At 42.8% G+C, this 15146-nt stretch overlaps 1 protein-coding gene across 1 annotated transcript; it reads right to left on the bottom strand.

The window, feature by feature from the left end:
• Positions 1 to 43: 43 nt before the first annotated feature.
• Positions 44 to 11407, bottom strand: TMEM9B (TMEM9 domain family member B). Its single transcript, XM_051621501.1, has 5 exons — positions 11267 to 11407; positions 9663 to 9754; positions 5534 to 5642; positions 4586 to 4720; positions 44 to 1197 (listed from the first exon to the last, which is right to left on the bottom strand). The coding sequence occupies exons 1-5, from the start codon at positions 11372 to 11374 to the stop codon at positions 1042 to 1044; spliced, it is 600 nt and encodes a 199-aa protein (XP_051477461.1). The 5' UTR covers positions 11375 to 11407; the 3' UTR covers positions 44 to 1041.
• Between the last annotated feature and the right edge of the window lie 3739 nt (positions 11408 to 15146).

Here is a 15146-nt window from a genome sequence, read left to right as displayed (position 1 = left end):
AGATTAAAGGCAGAGAAAAATGATGACATACAGATAATGCAGATCCGTTTTTCAAAAATCAGTTTTATCTTTAATTGTTACATTCCAAAGGGGATATATGAAAGTTAGTTATCTAGCAACTGTATACCTCTTAAGAGAGATAAGTACAGAATCACAGATAAAAAAATACACCTAACTCCCAAGACAACAGGTGCTAGAGAAAGTATGTGCCTTACACAATCAATCCAGACAAATGCAGAAAGATTTTTTTAATAAATATTTAATCATATACTAACTCCTGAGACTTTACCCATGAAAAGAAAGGGAGAAGATCTTTTAAAGAGATATAATACACATACAATATATTAAGCTATTAAATCAAAATAGAACAAAATGCCAACACTGTCTTGATATGCACTGCATTTGAGTTTATCTACATCACAGTACTTTCAGTATGCAGCTTAGAGTCAGTGTCCACTTAAGCTTTGCCTTAGATCTGCAAACATCACTTGACATACAAGCACCTTGAAAGTATGAGTGCAAGAAACTAAATGATGAATAAAGCCAATCAGGATTTCATTCTCTGATGTGAAGACTACACTGCAAGATTGAGATTTCCAGTACCTAGCATTAGTGAGCAGAAAATCCAAGCATATTTACAAAAGGTCTTTACATAAAGTGATTAGTGAGTTTTAAGTAATTACTGTGTTACCAGGTATTTTTTAACCACATAAATAGGAGAGAAATATAGTTAAAAACCACCATCAAGTCACAACTGTAAATAAGGTACCACAGCGGCAACCCAAGGTATTTTAGGGTTTGATTTCTTTTCAGTTTTGTTAGTAAAAGCCATTTGAAAGTGTAAAGATTTTAGCATTTCGTTAACTCATCTTTATAAATGGCTTCCACTCCAACACATTCCTTCAAAGTTCAAATACGTTTGTTGTTTTTTTTGTTTTAAATCAACACTGAGCCATTCAAGAAAACCCTTCTGAATTGTCAGGAAGACCTAGGTCTCAATCAGTCCACTTTCTTTCCCAGGAGTTATTTAATTAGACTCAATTAACTCAGCACAACATGACGGTCGAAGACAGATTTGCGTTGCTCCTGGACCTGCAGCTTCCAGCGCTGCTGAGCATACTCCACCTTGTTCAACACGTTGGCGCGGCTTCGAGAACGAGCCAGCACATCATGAGCATTTGCAAAAGGCTGGTGGTCCTGGAATGGCAAAAATCATTCCTTAGATCTCAACAATTCCACTGAGCAATTACATTAGTCTTTTTTGTTGTTACACTCCAAAGGATGTGGGCGTGAGGGGGTTGGTTTTGGTTTTTTTAAGTTAAACAGGCTGTTCCAACAAGCTGGTCAGTAACAACCACCAAGCAAGTTCTTGACTCATTAGGACTGTACCTGAATTTCTCATTCAAAGTAATTTCCACAGGTTTCCCAAGCAGACCAAACTTAATTGTACTGTCAAGACAATTATCTGCTACTCAGACATCACGGGCAGCTGCAAGACTGGAACCACCATCTTGCACCATTAGCAGCTGGTGGGACAGAAGCCTAGAACAGACCTAGGTGCTGGGAGCCTCCTGTTACTACTGTGACTGCACTTCACTTTAAAACTGAATTGAAGAGTCAATTCTCTGCCAGCTCATGGCCACTAATCAACAGGCAGTTCAGGATGTTCTCACACAGCTTCTATATAAAACCAACACACTGATGTTTACCAAACTAAACCTATTGTACTGAGCTGTCTAAAAGCAAAAGTGTCAATACAGCTGCTTAGGTGACAGAGCTCAACAATAACTGAGCACTTGTTTAATATTTACTGTTTTCTATCAATACCTGCAAAGCTTTAGTTTTTTATCATAAGTACAACCAAGTTATAAACTGTAAGAGTTGGAACTGAACTACTTATTTGTTATCACACTGTTTTGGACAAAGTCATGTTGCTAACGCTATGTCAGCCTCATATAAAGAACGCAAAATTAAAAATAACAGAATTATGTCCTGTGTTAAATAACTGCCTTTTTTGTATGTCTGCACTTCATACTCCTTTTTTTTTCCCAGAACACTTTTGAAGACAGTTACACTAATGGATACTTTGTGACATGACTGCATAGAGTAGCTCAATTATAATTTTTAGTAGCACAGAAATTATCATTAATTATACAAGTCTCAAAGCCAAACAGGAGCCTCACTTCGCTAAGAGAACAAGAGACAATCCCTGACCCAAAAAGCTATAATCTCAACACAAAAGAAATGAGGTAGCTGGATATACCTAGAACAGGATGTTAACAGGAGACAAATGACTTAATTCACAGGAGAACAAAATCACAATAGCCCCACGTTTCTACAATACAACAGATGGTGGAAGAGGAGCACAGAACAAGCTAGGTGGTAATGCCTTTCCTGACAAATAACAACCTCATCTCAAAGGCCAGCTACTGTCAATTTCTATGGAGACAACAAGAGGGGGGGAAAAAGAATTTAAGAGGAAAGAAGTCTATGGAAGCAGCTGACATTCATCAGTGGCTGCTGCCATCAATGAGCAAGAAGAAAGAGCAAACATACTGCCTGAAATTCAGCAACAAAATCGATGCACATGGTATTTCCAAAGTGCAACAAGGATCAATATCTCAAGGACTTGCAAGAGGGACAGTAAGGATGGGGATAATACATGAGGGACCTTTAATTATTTCACATTCCTTGTCACAGAAGGAAGATAAAGCAGAAAGGAGCACCATGAACTAAGCCAGGATCTGAAGTGCTTTTTGTTTGAAGTACTACTGCAATATAAGCACTAGTGACTCCACAAGCACAGGTAACAGTAACAGCAACAATTACATTGGTTTTGTTTGTGTTGAATTTGGTTAAGGTGGATCTGGAATTTAAGGTAAATTCACTCTGCAGTTAACCTGAGCTCCATCACAGGAGCTCAGATCTTATTTCAGATCTTCCACCTACAACTAGCAGAGTCTAACCCAGATTTGGAGGTTATTACTGTAATTTAGATAAGGTATAAAATAAATACAATTTGTCAGAGGTATAGCATACAGGACATGTTCATTTAATTTAAACAGGAAAATGCCCAATTTGCTACAAGAATGCAGACAAGAGTCATTCAAATCCCTCCTTTCCAAAAAATCAAAATAACCAACCACCAAGAAACACCCCATTCAATATCCTCCTAAAAATGACTGGGAAATTTTGAAGATGTCAGTACAAAGCCATTTAGAATATTTCTCAATGTAATACACAAGGAAGTACAGAAACAGTGGGACACAGTAGCAAAAGTATACCTCTGTCCAAAGAGCCTTCACTCCAGACAATGTTAGCTCAAACTTGAGTAACAATCTCACATTTTTATTGTGAAGTCAAGGTAAATACAGAAGGCACAGCTAATAAAAGCTATTATCTAGGAAAATGTTTGATTTTGACTAGCTAACATCTGCCCCTGCAGAACCTATTTAAGTCAAAATTTCTGATGTGGCCACTTCTGTAGCCAATATGCTTTTCCTCAGTTTACTAGCAATGCCACTTGTCACCCCATCTGAAGAACACTTCATCAGTAAAAGCAGCACTGCTTAAGGGCTCAATATAGAAAGCACATTGATGCTGAGACTTCAGAATTGTTTTATCCGTTTGTGTGGTTCAACTCTGACACTTTACCAACAATCCAGCTGCCATTTTAGAAAGCTTCCTGGCAGTACTTTACAGCAACACCTCCCCGGGCATGCCAATTCCCCAGGCTCAGAAGCACACAGATGCACCAGATCCAGAGCCATAGTTTGCATTTGTACACTATTCTAAGTCCCCTTTCCATACACAGATGACCTACTCCCATTGACCACTGCTCCTTACCCACACAGCTCAGGTACTAAAGTGTCTCACCCTTACCAATACAAGATTTCATAAGGTCTTACATTCCCTTCTTGTAATGGCACCAGAGACAATTTTGTTCCATTCCATTAGAAGTCAAAAACACTGTGTTGGAGATTAGGAAGACCCGTAATGACAAGAAACTGAATAACTAATGGACAACTCCGCTTTTCTTTCCAAAAAAGGCTATTCTGATATGTTGGATCTGCTTTCTAGCTGTAGTACTAAGAAATTATTTCAGCATCAATCCCCATTTTGCTTCACTATAGTAATTTCTTCTTTAATTTTAACATCAACAAATTCAAGCTGAAACAACAGAAAACGCAACCCCTCTGCTTTCTTTTTGTAGAGCGAAATCTAAGCAGTAAGCAATGTGCATAAATGTCATCACTAGCAAGGCTGTATGGATCAAACACTAAAGAAGTTGCACTTCCTATATACATTTAACTCCATTCCTACTCTGTTTCTTCTCTGAGAAAATAATCTGTGTCTAGAGCTGGGATAACTGAAGCAGACCGCATCTTACTACTTTCTAGCCCAGTGAAAAATGGAAGAGTGGCTTCACAGAAGTCATCTCACAGCTTTCTTTTCCTCTTGCTTCAGGAAAAGTATTTACACTGCCTGGCAAAAAAAAAAGCTGCTCATCCCAAATAGTTCTTTAACAACTAATCATCCCAATCTTTATGTTAACCCAAGTACACAAGCACTCTGGTGAACTCACCCCAATGTCTTCATCACTTTGTATGAGCTGTGAATGCCCAAAGAGACGTCTCTTCAGTATAGGTTCCACCAGTGTAAGGTACACCATGTACAGAAGAAGTAGGCCCAAAATAGACAGGTATATGATGATTGTAACCTACACAATGCAAGCACAGTTTATGCCAAAATGGTGACATTACCCCCCACAATCTACCAGCAGGCAGCAAGGAACAAAAGAAGAGTACATGCAAAGTCTGTGATGAACCTGTCAGTCTCTGGTAGTGACACCAGATGACTTAACACCCACAGAGACAAAAACACCAAAATACAACCTGGTATTAAAAGGGCTTGGGAAAGCCAGCTTGAAACAGTTTCTCTTTATGAGGCCTTACTAAAAATCTTATGCAATCCCTCTTAAAACAACTTGGTGTTATAAATCTCACCTCAACCAAGACAACTGTTCAGTTTGGCCATTAAACTGGGGTGACAAATTTGAGGGGTGCCATTCTCTAGCACAGATCTGCATTTAAACAGTCACCAAGAAAAACCGGGAAGGGAAAAAGAAACACCAAGCTTCTAAAAGACCAAAAAAAGGAGTCCATGTTACAAAATAAGAAATGATGCACTGCACAATCTATTCACACCTGCCTAGGGCTCAATGGCTCCAATACGATAAGAATGTGAAGAATAAAAAAAAAATCTGTTAGAGCAAACAGACAATTTTGCTCTTTTTAGCTTGCCAAGTTACAAAGAAAATTTGTAATAAGCAAATAAGACAGCTGAATAAAGAGAGGCCCCCTAAAATAAGAACAAAAGCAGAGAGTCCAAAGCTTGGGAAAAAAAAAAAAAGTTGAATCTTAGGCTGCTTTAAAAAAATCTTCCCTTGAAAAAGAATGTTTCTCTAAAAGGCAGACATATTTCTTAATCAGTTAAAACATTTAATATACGCCAACAGAACTATATTGTTTACCTTAATTGTGACAGAGCTTCTCTCTTCGTATTTGCACTCACAACGTAAACAGTATGCTTCTACATCAGGTCCAGGGACAGGCATAGGCTCAACCACATGAAGACAGTCACTGAAGACAGACAGAAACTGCTCAGTCAGTTTTCAGCTGGTTTTAGCTTACTTGTTCCACTACACATGCAGACCCCAGCCACATGAGCTGAGAAACTACCTTTAAGTTCAGCCTTTCCTAATTATAGATAACCAATATTTTAAAAATAAGTAACTCACTATTCCACAATTATTTTACTTAAACAAGAAATTCAGCTATTGACAAGCTGCTGAACACGACCTTTCTTTGTAACTCAATAAAATGTTCATTTTTCATTGAAAATATCAAAGCTGTTAGTGTAACAAGTTCAAGGATGTGAATCCCTGCATGAATGCATCATTTGACCCTGACCTCATGGATGAAAGTAAACTCCAGTTATACAGTTCTTTCTTCATCATACTCAAAAGAGCCTTATTCTATCCTTCCACTGACTGAAGGGAGATTAACCTCGCTGGTGTTCATGAACAGAAGGTCTTTTTTTCTTGTCATCACAAGCATTGAAAGGAAAAAATAAAGTCAGATGGATTGTTTCTCCAATCAACAAGACAGTGAATGAGAAGCATTCAGTTTTCAGCACCAGACCCAGATGCAAAAGCATAAGTTGACTCAAAAGATTACAAAATACAAGTCAGTCCCATGCCAAAGAATGCAGCTGACAATCTTACCATAGAATCATAGAGTGGTTAATGTTGGAAGAGACCTTAAAGATCATCAGGTTCCACCCCCCCTGCTATGAGAGCAGGGACACCTCACACTAGGCCAGGCTGCAAAAGCCTCATCCAACCTGGCCTTAAACACCTCCAGAGAGGGGGCTTCTACAACCTCCCTGGGCAACCTATCCTAGTAGCTTACTACCCTTATGGTGAAGAATTTCTTCCTGATGTGTAACTTAAATCTACCCTCTCTCAGTTTAAAACCATTACCCCGTGTCCTATCAGTACCCTCTCTGGTGAAAAGCCCCCCCCCAGCTTTCCTGTAGCCCCTTCAGATACTGGAAGGCTGCTATAAGGTCTCCTGAGAGCCTTCTCTTCTCCAGGCTGAACAGCCCTAACTCCCTCAGCCTGTCATCATAGGAGAGGTGCTCCAGCCCCTTTGATCACACTCTATAATACCACAGCACTAAAATTCAGTTGTCATGAGACAACTGCTTCCACCAATAACTTATGTAATTTTGGTCTTTTTGCTGCCTGAGTTTGCTTGTTCAGCATGCACATCCCAGGATCCCTGCAGAGCACTGACAGAACAAAAATCGTGTTTTGCTTTATCCAGGTTAGCTCAACATTAGCACAGTCAGAGCAGGTAACCAAACAAAATTCCTGAAGTGACAGCAGCAGCCTAAGACTCAACACTCTACTGGGATAGATTACAATGCTGCAAACATGGCCAGACACCAACTCATCTCTGTTTTCTTTGTGCTGCTTCTTCAAAACTAAAACTATTGACTGCCAAGTCACATCCTCCAGAGGAGGGTGGAAGGCTTATTTTTCTCATTTATTTGAAATTAGAATTACATTCTCCTCTGTGGAGGAGTGTAGCATCTGAGCTACAAAATGAAAAACTACATGCAAGTTCCAACCTACACAATTTCTGTTCACAGGATTGACAGCTTGTACCATTATGCAGCACAAGTATAGCAGAAAGCTTGTACGCAGCTTAAGAACAATAGTACATCTGTTAGTGTGAGTATCACCTTTTTTTTCCTCTCCAGTTGTTTCAAGTTGCTAGGAAGTTTAAAATCTATCAGAACCTTAGAATTTTGATGATGTGTTTCCCTAACTGCAAATCCCTGGCAATTTTAGTGGAAAATGTAGAAGAGGCGGATCCTTCTCTAAAGATTTTCCCACTCAACTGCCTCTACATTATAGCTACTCCCTTGTTCCCACAGTAACAGCACCAGGGAAGCAGTTCTTCCAAGGCAAGCTAGGCTAGTCAGAACAGCAGCTTCTGCACAGACAGATTTCCAGATCATCCAGCTTGTAGACAGTGTCCTCACTCCCTTCATGTCCACCACAGTCAGCCTCTCTACACCAATACTTTAAAAGTACAAAATATGAACATTAGCACTTTCCAAGTGGGGTATTTAACCCTGCAGGTGTTTAGGCATCACCACGCTTGCCCAGCACATTGCCCATCAGGGTGGAATTGCCTGCAGAAGTTCCATACCCGAGTCCAGAAGGGGGAATGGTGTTATTGGTATCAAAGCATCCCAGCCCATATTGCTGTTGGCATAATGCCCTGGTTGCCAGTCTGAAGCCAAAGAACAGAGCACTTCAAGTGAAAGAACTTTAGCATCTAAATAAGAGTCTCATGATGCACATTACAGGTTCAACATTAAATTTTAACTTTCCATTTTACATCCGGACAAGGCTGCAGTAAGTGGTCATTATACTGTACATAATTCATAAAGACACTAAAAATTGATCTGGCTCTTGTCTCATGAGATCTAAATTGCTAAAAGATGGTGAACATCAGCCAGTTCTATTCAGTAACAAGTCACTTGCACTGATGCAGAAGTCAGAGCACAGCATAAATTTGTCGATGTTAATTGCACATAAACTAGCAATCAGGCCTTTTAGAAGTGGTAAGAAGACATCTCAAAACAGAAGATCAAAGCCATAAAATGTTCCCAGATGGTCACCTAGAAATAATCTCAACAATACCAGATTTAAGATAGGAAAACAGATTTTTTTCTGTGTGCATCAGTATCTGTCACCATAAAATCAGCCAAACCTCCAAAGACAAATTTTCCTTCTATCAGTACCAGTATTGATTTAAAGGGAAAAAGGGTCTTTTCTGCTAGTCAGGCACACACTAAGCAGTACCCACTGAAAAAAAAAAAACCACAAACCAAAACAATTTCAATGGTAAAGCAGTAGTGAACAACAAAACCAGTTAACACTGCTACTCTCACTTGTCTGCTGCAGCTGGAATTCTCCCAGTATGTTTCAACACTGCAATTTAATTTGTCATAGTAGGACTGAGGTTAAGTTAATCATGTGGAACAAAAATAGTAATTTCAGTTGGGCAGTACATTTTATGTTGATTAGTTCAGATTGAAATTTACAGTGTTGTTTCTCACAGTTCTCCTGTAAGTAATTGAATAAGTCAAGGCACAGCTCTAGGCATATCTGTATCACTAATTTTATTCCTATGACTTTCGTCAGCCTACTCAGGGGCATGAAATTCTCATAATCAAGATGCCAATCTGCTGCTACTGGTCAGCCTGAAAAGTCTTTTATAAATTCTTAATGTAACTGAAGAAAAGTCAATACATCAAGAAGTACATAATGTTTTTGTAAGCTGATCCAAAAAGTCTCTGAGCACTTCCAGTATTGATGCAACTCAAAACCATGGTGTTTTATCTGTGTGATTCACACAGACAATGGTATTAAGGTGAAATTACACAAGGGAGTTATGCCAATGTATCAGATCACTGTCATCTTTTCTTCCCCAGTTCCTCACCCCTGGCCAGGCATATCAGTCTTAAGCCAGGAGAGGAGTCTGACAAATGCCATAGGTGGTCAAAACAATACAACAGAGCAAGTTGCTGGGGCACAGATGTAAAACCTCTCTGTCTCTGAAAAATAATGTCTCAGGCTGTGTCATACAACTGCACTCTCTGGTTGCAACTCTGAGGAGCAGAAATCTCCAGAAACAATTGTCTCTAAATGACAGGATGAGTTTCAAGAGTGGAGAAAGAGGCGACAATACTCCCAAGTTCCAAGGTGCTCCCTTGCCTTTAGGCCATTTCAAATCATTGAATTCAAATTACTCTCTCTTCTCTTCTGCTACTTCCAAGTCTAAATAAATAACAAAAGCAAGCAAACCAAAACAAAAAACTGGGCAAAAAGTCTGGGTTTCAAGTCTTGTCCCTTCCTTGAGCTGAATTCTGGAGAACTTTTAAAAGAGAAGTTCCAGTAAGTCAAGCAAGAGATGGAATTTCTCCTGGCAACACCAGAGGATATTCACATATTATCACTATGGAACAAATTTTTAATGAGTAAAACTCATTCTAATTTTTTATGCCACACACACACTCACCAGTCTTTCTGTGAAACATTTTTGTTGAAAATATTGCCCGAATGGTCTTTGTAAGGAGGGCAGATGCATTTACATCGAACATCCTCAGAATTCTGTAAAGTAAAGAAGATGCTTAGAACAGATCATCAGCAGTAACCATAACAGGGTACAGAAAGCACTCTGCACATAATACATCACAGACTTAACACAAACTACTTGCAAATATCTTTGAACAGTTTTACTCAGGGTTTCCTTCAAATTTAAGAACTACCCTTAAAATTACTAAGCAAGCAGAGCAGTTTGTCAAGCAACACTGTTATTTTAGATAGTAAACAAATTCTTCATGAGAAAAATCTGGAGCATAAGTTCACTCTTCCTTTTTAAGAACACACCTCCAGAAGCTACTGACGTTGATAGCCTCAACTATTCAAGTTATAAGGAGAATTGTATAACAGACACAGTGACAAGCTTAAAACAAATAGAAGAATATTAACTCCAGATGGAGGCTGGCAAAGAAATCTCTGTGGATAATTCTGTCCTCCCCAGCCATAAGAGAAGCAAATCTGTAAGGAAAACTGCTGCAGGGACTAGTACAACCTACAGTCCTCTTCTCTTAAACAGCAGCAGAACAGTGTGAGGCAGAGAGAAAAGTACAAAACAGGAATTCCAAATGAAGGCAAGGTGAAAAATTATGGAAACTTACAAATGCAAGTTTCAGAGAAACAAGTTAACATTTGCATAAGCAACAACAGAGACTACAGAAAAGAAGTGAGGAGAATTAACTGTATAGACAGTAAGAAAGAAATAGCACCCAACATTAAAATTTACATCTCTACTGGGAAAAATGGAATTTCAGAAAAAGATAACATTGTGGAGTATATTAAAACAGGGTAATCCCTTTGTTTCCCAAGTTGCACCAGAACAAAAATTCTTATGGAAACAACAAAGATTATCAATAAGTGGTTATAGATGAAAGCATTTTCAAACCCAAATCAGAGAAACTAATTAATAATAAGAGACAGGGGACGACCACAGCTTATCTGAAGTTCAAGGTGCTTTCTAGCAGCATGACAAAAGGAATGTCTTAAGAAGCATCAGCAATAAGCTTCTACACTGAACAATCACGTCAGCTGGAAAACCTTCCCTGCACTATTCACCAAGTCATGTCTGGTCTGACCACAGAGAAGTCAAAAGCTGACAACCATTATAAAGGAGAAAACTCGGGACAGGGAGGCACTCTGACAACAGGAACGACTTTTCCTATCCAGACACACGATGCTGCCGTCTCGAATCTTAGCGAGACTAAGATTAGGGTCCCAAATACCACCCCGGGGGGACCCACACCCAGGCAGGGCCGCGGGAGCAGCTCCCTCGGGAGGGGCAGCACCGAGGGGCAAGGCGCGGGCAGCCCTGCCCCGCCAGCCGCAGCTCCCCCGCCTCCAGCCGGGCCTCCTCAGCCAACACCCGCCGCCTGCTCCCGGCACCTAAGCCGCACGGCGGGGCCCGGCCGGAACCACCGGCCCCGACCTGCAGCGACAGCAGGGCCGAGGCGCTGGAGGAGGGGAGGGCCCCGCTACCGGGAAGCGGGGATCACCCGCAGCCGTCTCCCTTCCCGCCCCGCTCACCTTGGCCTCGGCGCCCAGCCCCGCCAGGGCGGCCAGCGCCAGCAGCCAGCAGAGGGGCGCGCAGCCCCCGCCGCGGGCCCAGGCCGCCATCCCGGGCCCAGCGCTCATCGCCCCGCCGCGCCCGCCGCCATCACTTCCGCCTTCCGCCCGCCTCACGTGGGGCGGCGTCCCCGCCGTGGCGGCCCCGCGGGCCCGGCGGCCCCGCAGGACGGTTCCGGGCGGGGGGACGTTCCCGCGGCAGGCGAGCGCGCTCTTCCGCCGCCGGGCGCGCGAGGGCCGTTCCTAGAAAACTTCAGCCACGTTACAGACAGGAAGGTGGGCAGGCAGACGTTTGATCTGGGAAGAGGTCGCTAAAACCCGGCCATGGCACCTGTCGGCTGCGGGTTATCGCCCCCCCAGGGCCGTGGCCCCTTCTCCCAGCAAACCAGCCGCGCTGTGAGGAGCAGCGATTCCCGCCCCCCCGGCAGATCCAGCGGCTTCCAGGCGCTCCCTGCACGGGCAGGAGGCCCCGTTATCCCCGCTCCTCTGTCTCAGACCCGGCGTCCTTCTGACACCCGCTGCCGCTGCCGGCGCTGCCCGCCGTCCCGAGCGGCCCATCCCCTGCCCCCCCAGCCCCCGGCTCGGGGCTGCGGTCTCACGGGAGCTAAAACCATCCTGCAGATGCTCCGCGCGTCCCGGTCGTGCTGCCGCCCTCCGTGGTGAGAACTGTGCGGTACCGGCCGTGCGCCTGGCGAGGGGCCCGGGGCTACCGCGGGAACACGGGAGGCCCTCGCCCGAAGCTCGGGGACACCTGCCCGCGGGAGCGGGGTGAGCAGACATCGGGTTCCAGCCCCAGCCCAGCAGCTGGTCTGCTCCGTGCCCGTACCTGCGGTGAAGCGGGCAGGTGGCCCTGGGTCCTCCTCGCCACCCACTCGCATAGTCTGCAGCGGGGGAAGGGGCTGCTGAGTTGAAAAACAGGCTAGATCTTGAGAAAAACACGGGTTGAGCTTGGAACTGCAGTAAATCATGTGCCGTTCCAGAGGCGTCGCTGCGTCTGGAACAGCTCAGTGTAGGAAAAAAATGATAATAGATAGTCTGAGAGACCAATTTCCTAACACGCTTGAAGAGTTCTAATGCATGGGTGTAAAATGCACCTTTTGTTAGGTGGCGGGAATGACTTTGGGACATTCAAGCCCAGTCTGGGGCTTTCCTTAAATCCAGGGGGGGGGAAAAAACAAAACAAACAAACAAAAAAAAAAACCACAAAAGGATCTTGTAAGATCTTGTAAGCCATAAGCTCTTGGTGCTGCAAGAGGTAAAGGTTACTTCTAGAAGATCAGTCAATTCTTGCCCTAGAAAACTGTAAGCAGTGATTTAGTAATCAAACTGCTGGATGAATCACTAAGGAAAAGTACTGGAAGTTTTTACCTCAACATTTAAAATTTTTTAGGTTGTTTTTTGTTTGTTTTGTTGTTGGTTTGGTTTGGGTTTTGCAAAATTTATTTGCCAGCATACCCGTATGAGAAGCAATGTTACTGAAATACAGGTAAAAAAAAAAAAAAAAAAAAAAAAAAAAAAGTATGAAAATGTGATTTTAAGAAAATAATTAATTACATTCTTACCCTGACCATATCTGCTCTTCAGGTACCTCATCTTCCAAAAGGGCTGAGGGTATGTTTTATCTTCAAGGCAGCTCTCAAAGGTTGATCTGTGGGGTCTGAGCCTCAGTGGTGTGCAGGCTGCTTCCTGCACTGCCCTCACAGCCCTTACCAGGCCAGCTCTCTTCAAGTTAATGCAGCTGCATTCTCACATCAAATTTGTGTTTTGAAAATAACATAGAATGTGCTTTAATGACAGTATTTGCTGTGAGAGCTGAAACTATGCCCTGGCCTCTCTAAACTAAACCTTGTGCTCTGCTATCAGTGCACTATGTTGAATTAGAAGTGAGCTTTGTAGCTTCTGTCATATTGGTCTCCATCATCAAGATTCATGCAACTAGTCGTCCCCTTCCCCCAGAGCTGCTGGCAGTCCCTTTGATTATTCAAAAGCTCTGTTTCTGAGGCTCTGAGGAGGGCAAAATCCTGGTCCCATCCCACAGAGGGGTGAGCTGTGGGGTGCAGCAAGCCCCCCTGGGCCATCGGAACACAGCCTGAGCAGAGCTTTTGGAGCAAAAGGCAAGACTGCAACAAAGGATGCAGCACAGGTGGTGCATCCCTGGGTGCTGGGGGGGAAACCACTCCAGGGGCGTATCTTTTCCGCTCTGTCATCTTATAAAAATAGCTTAAAAAGAGCTTTGTATTTCCAGGCACTGTAAGTGCAGAGTGAGCTTCTACTTTTCCTGCCACAGGAGCTTTCCTAAAGTCACATCATCCCTCTAGCCAACAGTGCACTAAGCCGTGTCCCTGCTGCTCTTTACTGTGCTGCACTGATTCACATGTGAATAACAGCACTTTATAACCTTTTCCCTGTAAAATAACATTATGGACTAAGTGGTAATAATGTTGGACTCTTCTGTGTCAAGCAATTTGTGTAGAGTTGTTTCACACTCTGCAGCTGAATAGACATTCACTGTCACCGGGTAGATGTTCCTCAGGGCAGGTAGGGTAGACAGTATTTACCATAATTTTAATCATCTGCATTATGATTATTTCTTACTGATGCAAATCACCACATTTTTATGTCAGTTCAGCCTCTTCACATTCAGAACTTGCCTGCTTGCCTTCTTTTTCTCAGCTCAGAAAAATCTTTCCATTATCAACAATGACAGAAAAGAAAAATCTGAAGGGATTATGTAAATAAGCAATTGATTCAGCGTTTCTGCAGTCATTGCCAACATGAAAGCAGTGTGACATTTGCACAGAAAACCAAAAAAAAAAATTAAAAAAAAAATAAGATTCTCTTTTGTCTATTCCTCGAGTTCAGTTAAAAAATCAAAACGATTGCAGCACTTGTTATGCCAGCAGCCTTTACTCAGCAAAGAAGTGTGGGAAGCAATTCATTACATTGTCACTTGCTCTAGGCTAGCGACAAATACACCTTTCAGCAGATCGGGCATCAGCACCCATTTGATTACATTCTGTCACTGGTACTGCCCCCCCCTAAAATAAACAGCACAGTTTTGTCTCATGAGTTTCTGTTTTGGACCAAAACCCCAGTGGCTCTGTTCAGGTCTCGCTGATATTCTGGCCTCCCGGTCTTTGGTCTCTGGAGCATACAAAGAGAAATCAATGCTGAGGAGTTAGATGGGGTGCAAGGTTTACAATAAAAGCAATCTTTCCAAATATAGTTCATCCCAAAGACCCATTACATTCCAGTAATGCAGTGTAATGGCTTGTGGCTTCCTTCCATAACCCAGGCACTGTTTTACAATCTGCTGTTAGAAGTTACGTAAAGGCTTTCACAACAGAAATATCTGCGTATGGAAAGGGCAAGCTAGACAAACTGTTCACCTCTGTATTCCCGTGTTGTTATTGATATTTATGATAGGAAGCAAATGGAGGGAAGTGCTGAAAAAGCTCTGCATCTATTTTATCTTTCTGCCTCAGTGAGTCTGCTCTTGCCTTCTCTGCGGGCTCTGTGAGTTCAAGGTCCCCCTGTGTCAGGGCAAGGTCGGCCGGCACCTCGCGCGCTGCACGTCCCCGCTGCCTCCCTGCATGGCAGGCATGGGGAGCACGCAGGGTGCTGCATCTGTTGGCAATTAGTGACCTGTGGCATGCCCTTATCAGTGCAATTCCTGGTGTGTGTCCCTTCCTTCAGCAAAGGAGACGTGCTGCAAATGCAAGGAGCAGCAGCGTGGAGATGAGAAGGTGGCTTTGACTGGTTAACCACAATCTTTAAGTCTACACCTCTGACTTTATCCTTTGTAGCATGAAAACCAGCTTCTGTGTTTATTTAATCTAAA

The sequence above is a fragment of the Apus apus genome, chromosome 5 (genome assembly GCF_020740795.1).
Source record: "Apus apus isolate bApuApu2 chromosome 5, bApuApu2.pri.cur, whole genome shotgun sequence".
Taxonomy (NCBI): Eukaryota; Metazoa; Chordata; class Aves; order Apodiformes; family Apodidae; genus Apus; species Apus apus.
The sequence above is the reverse complement of the archived record's forward strand: the minus strand, read 5'-3'. Positions and strand labels throughout refer to the sequence as shown.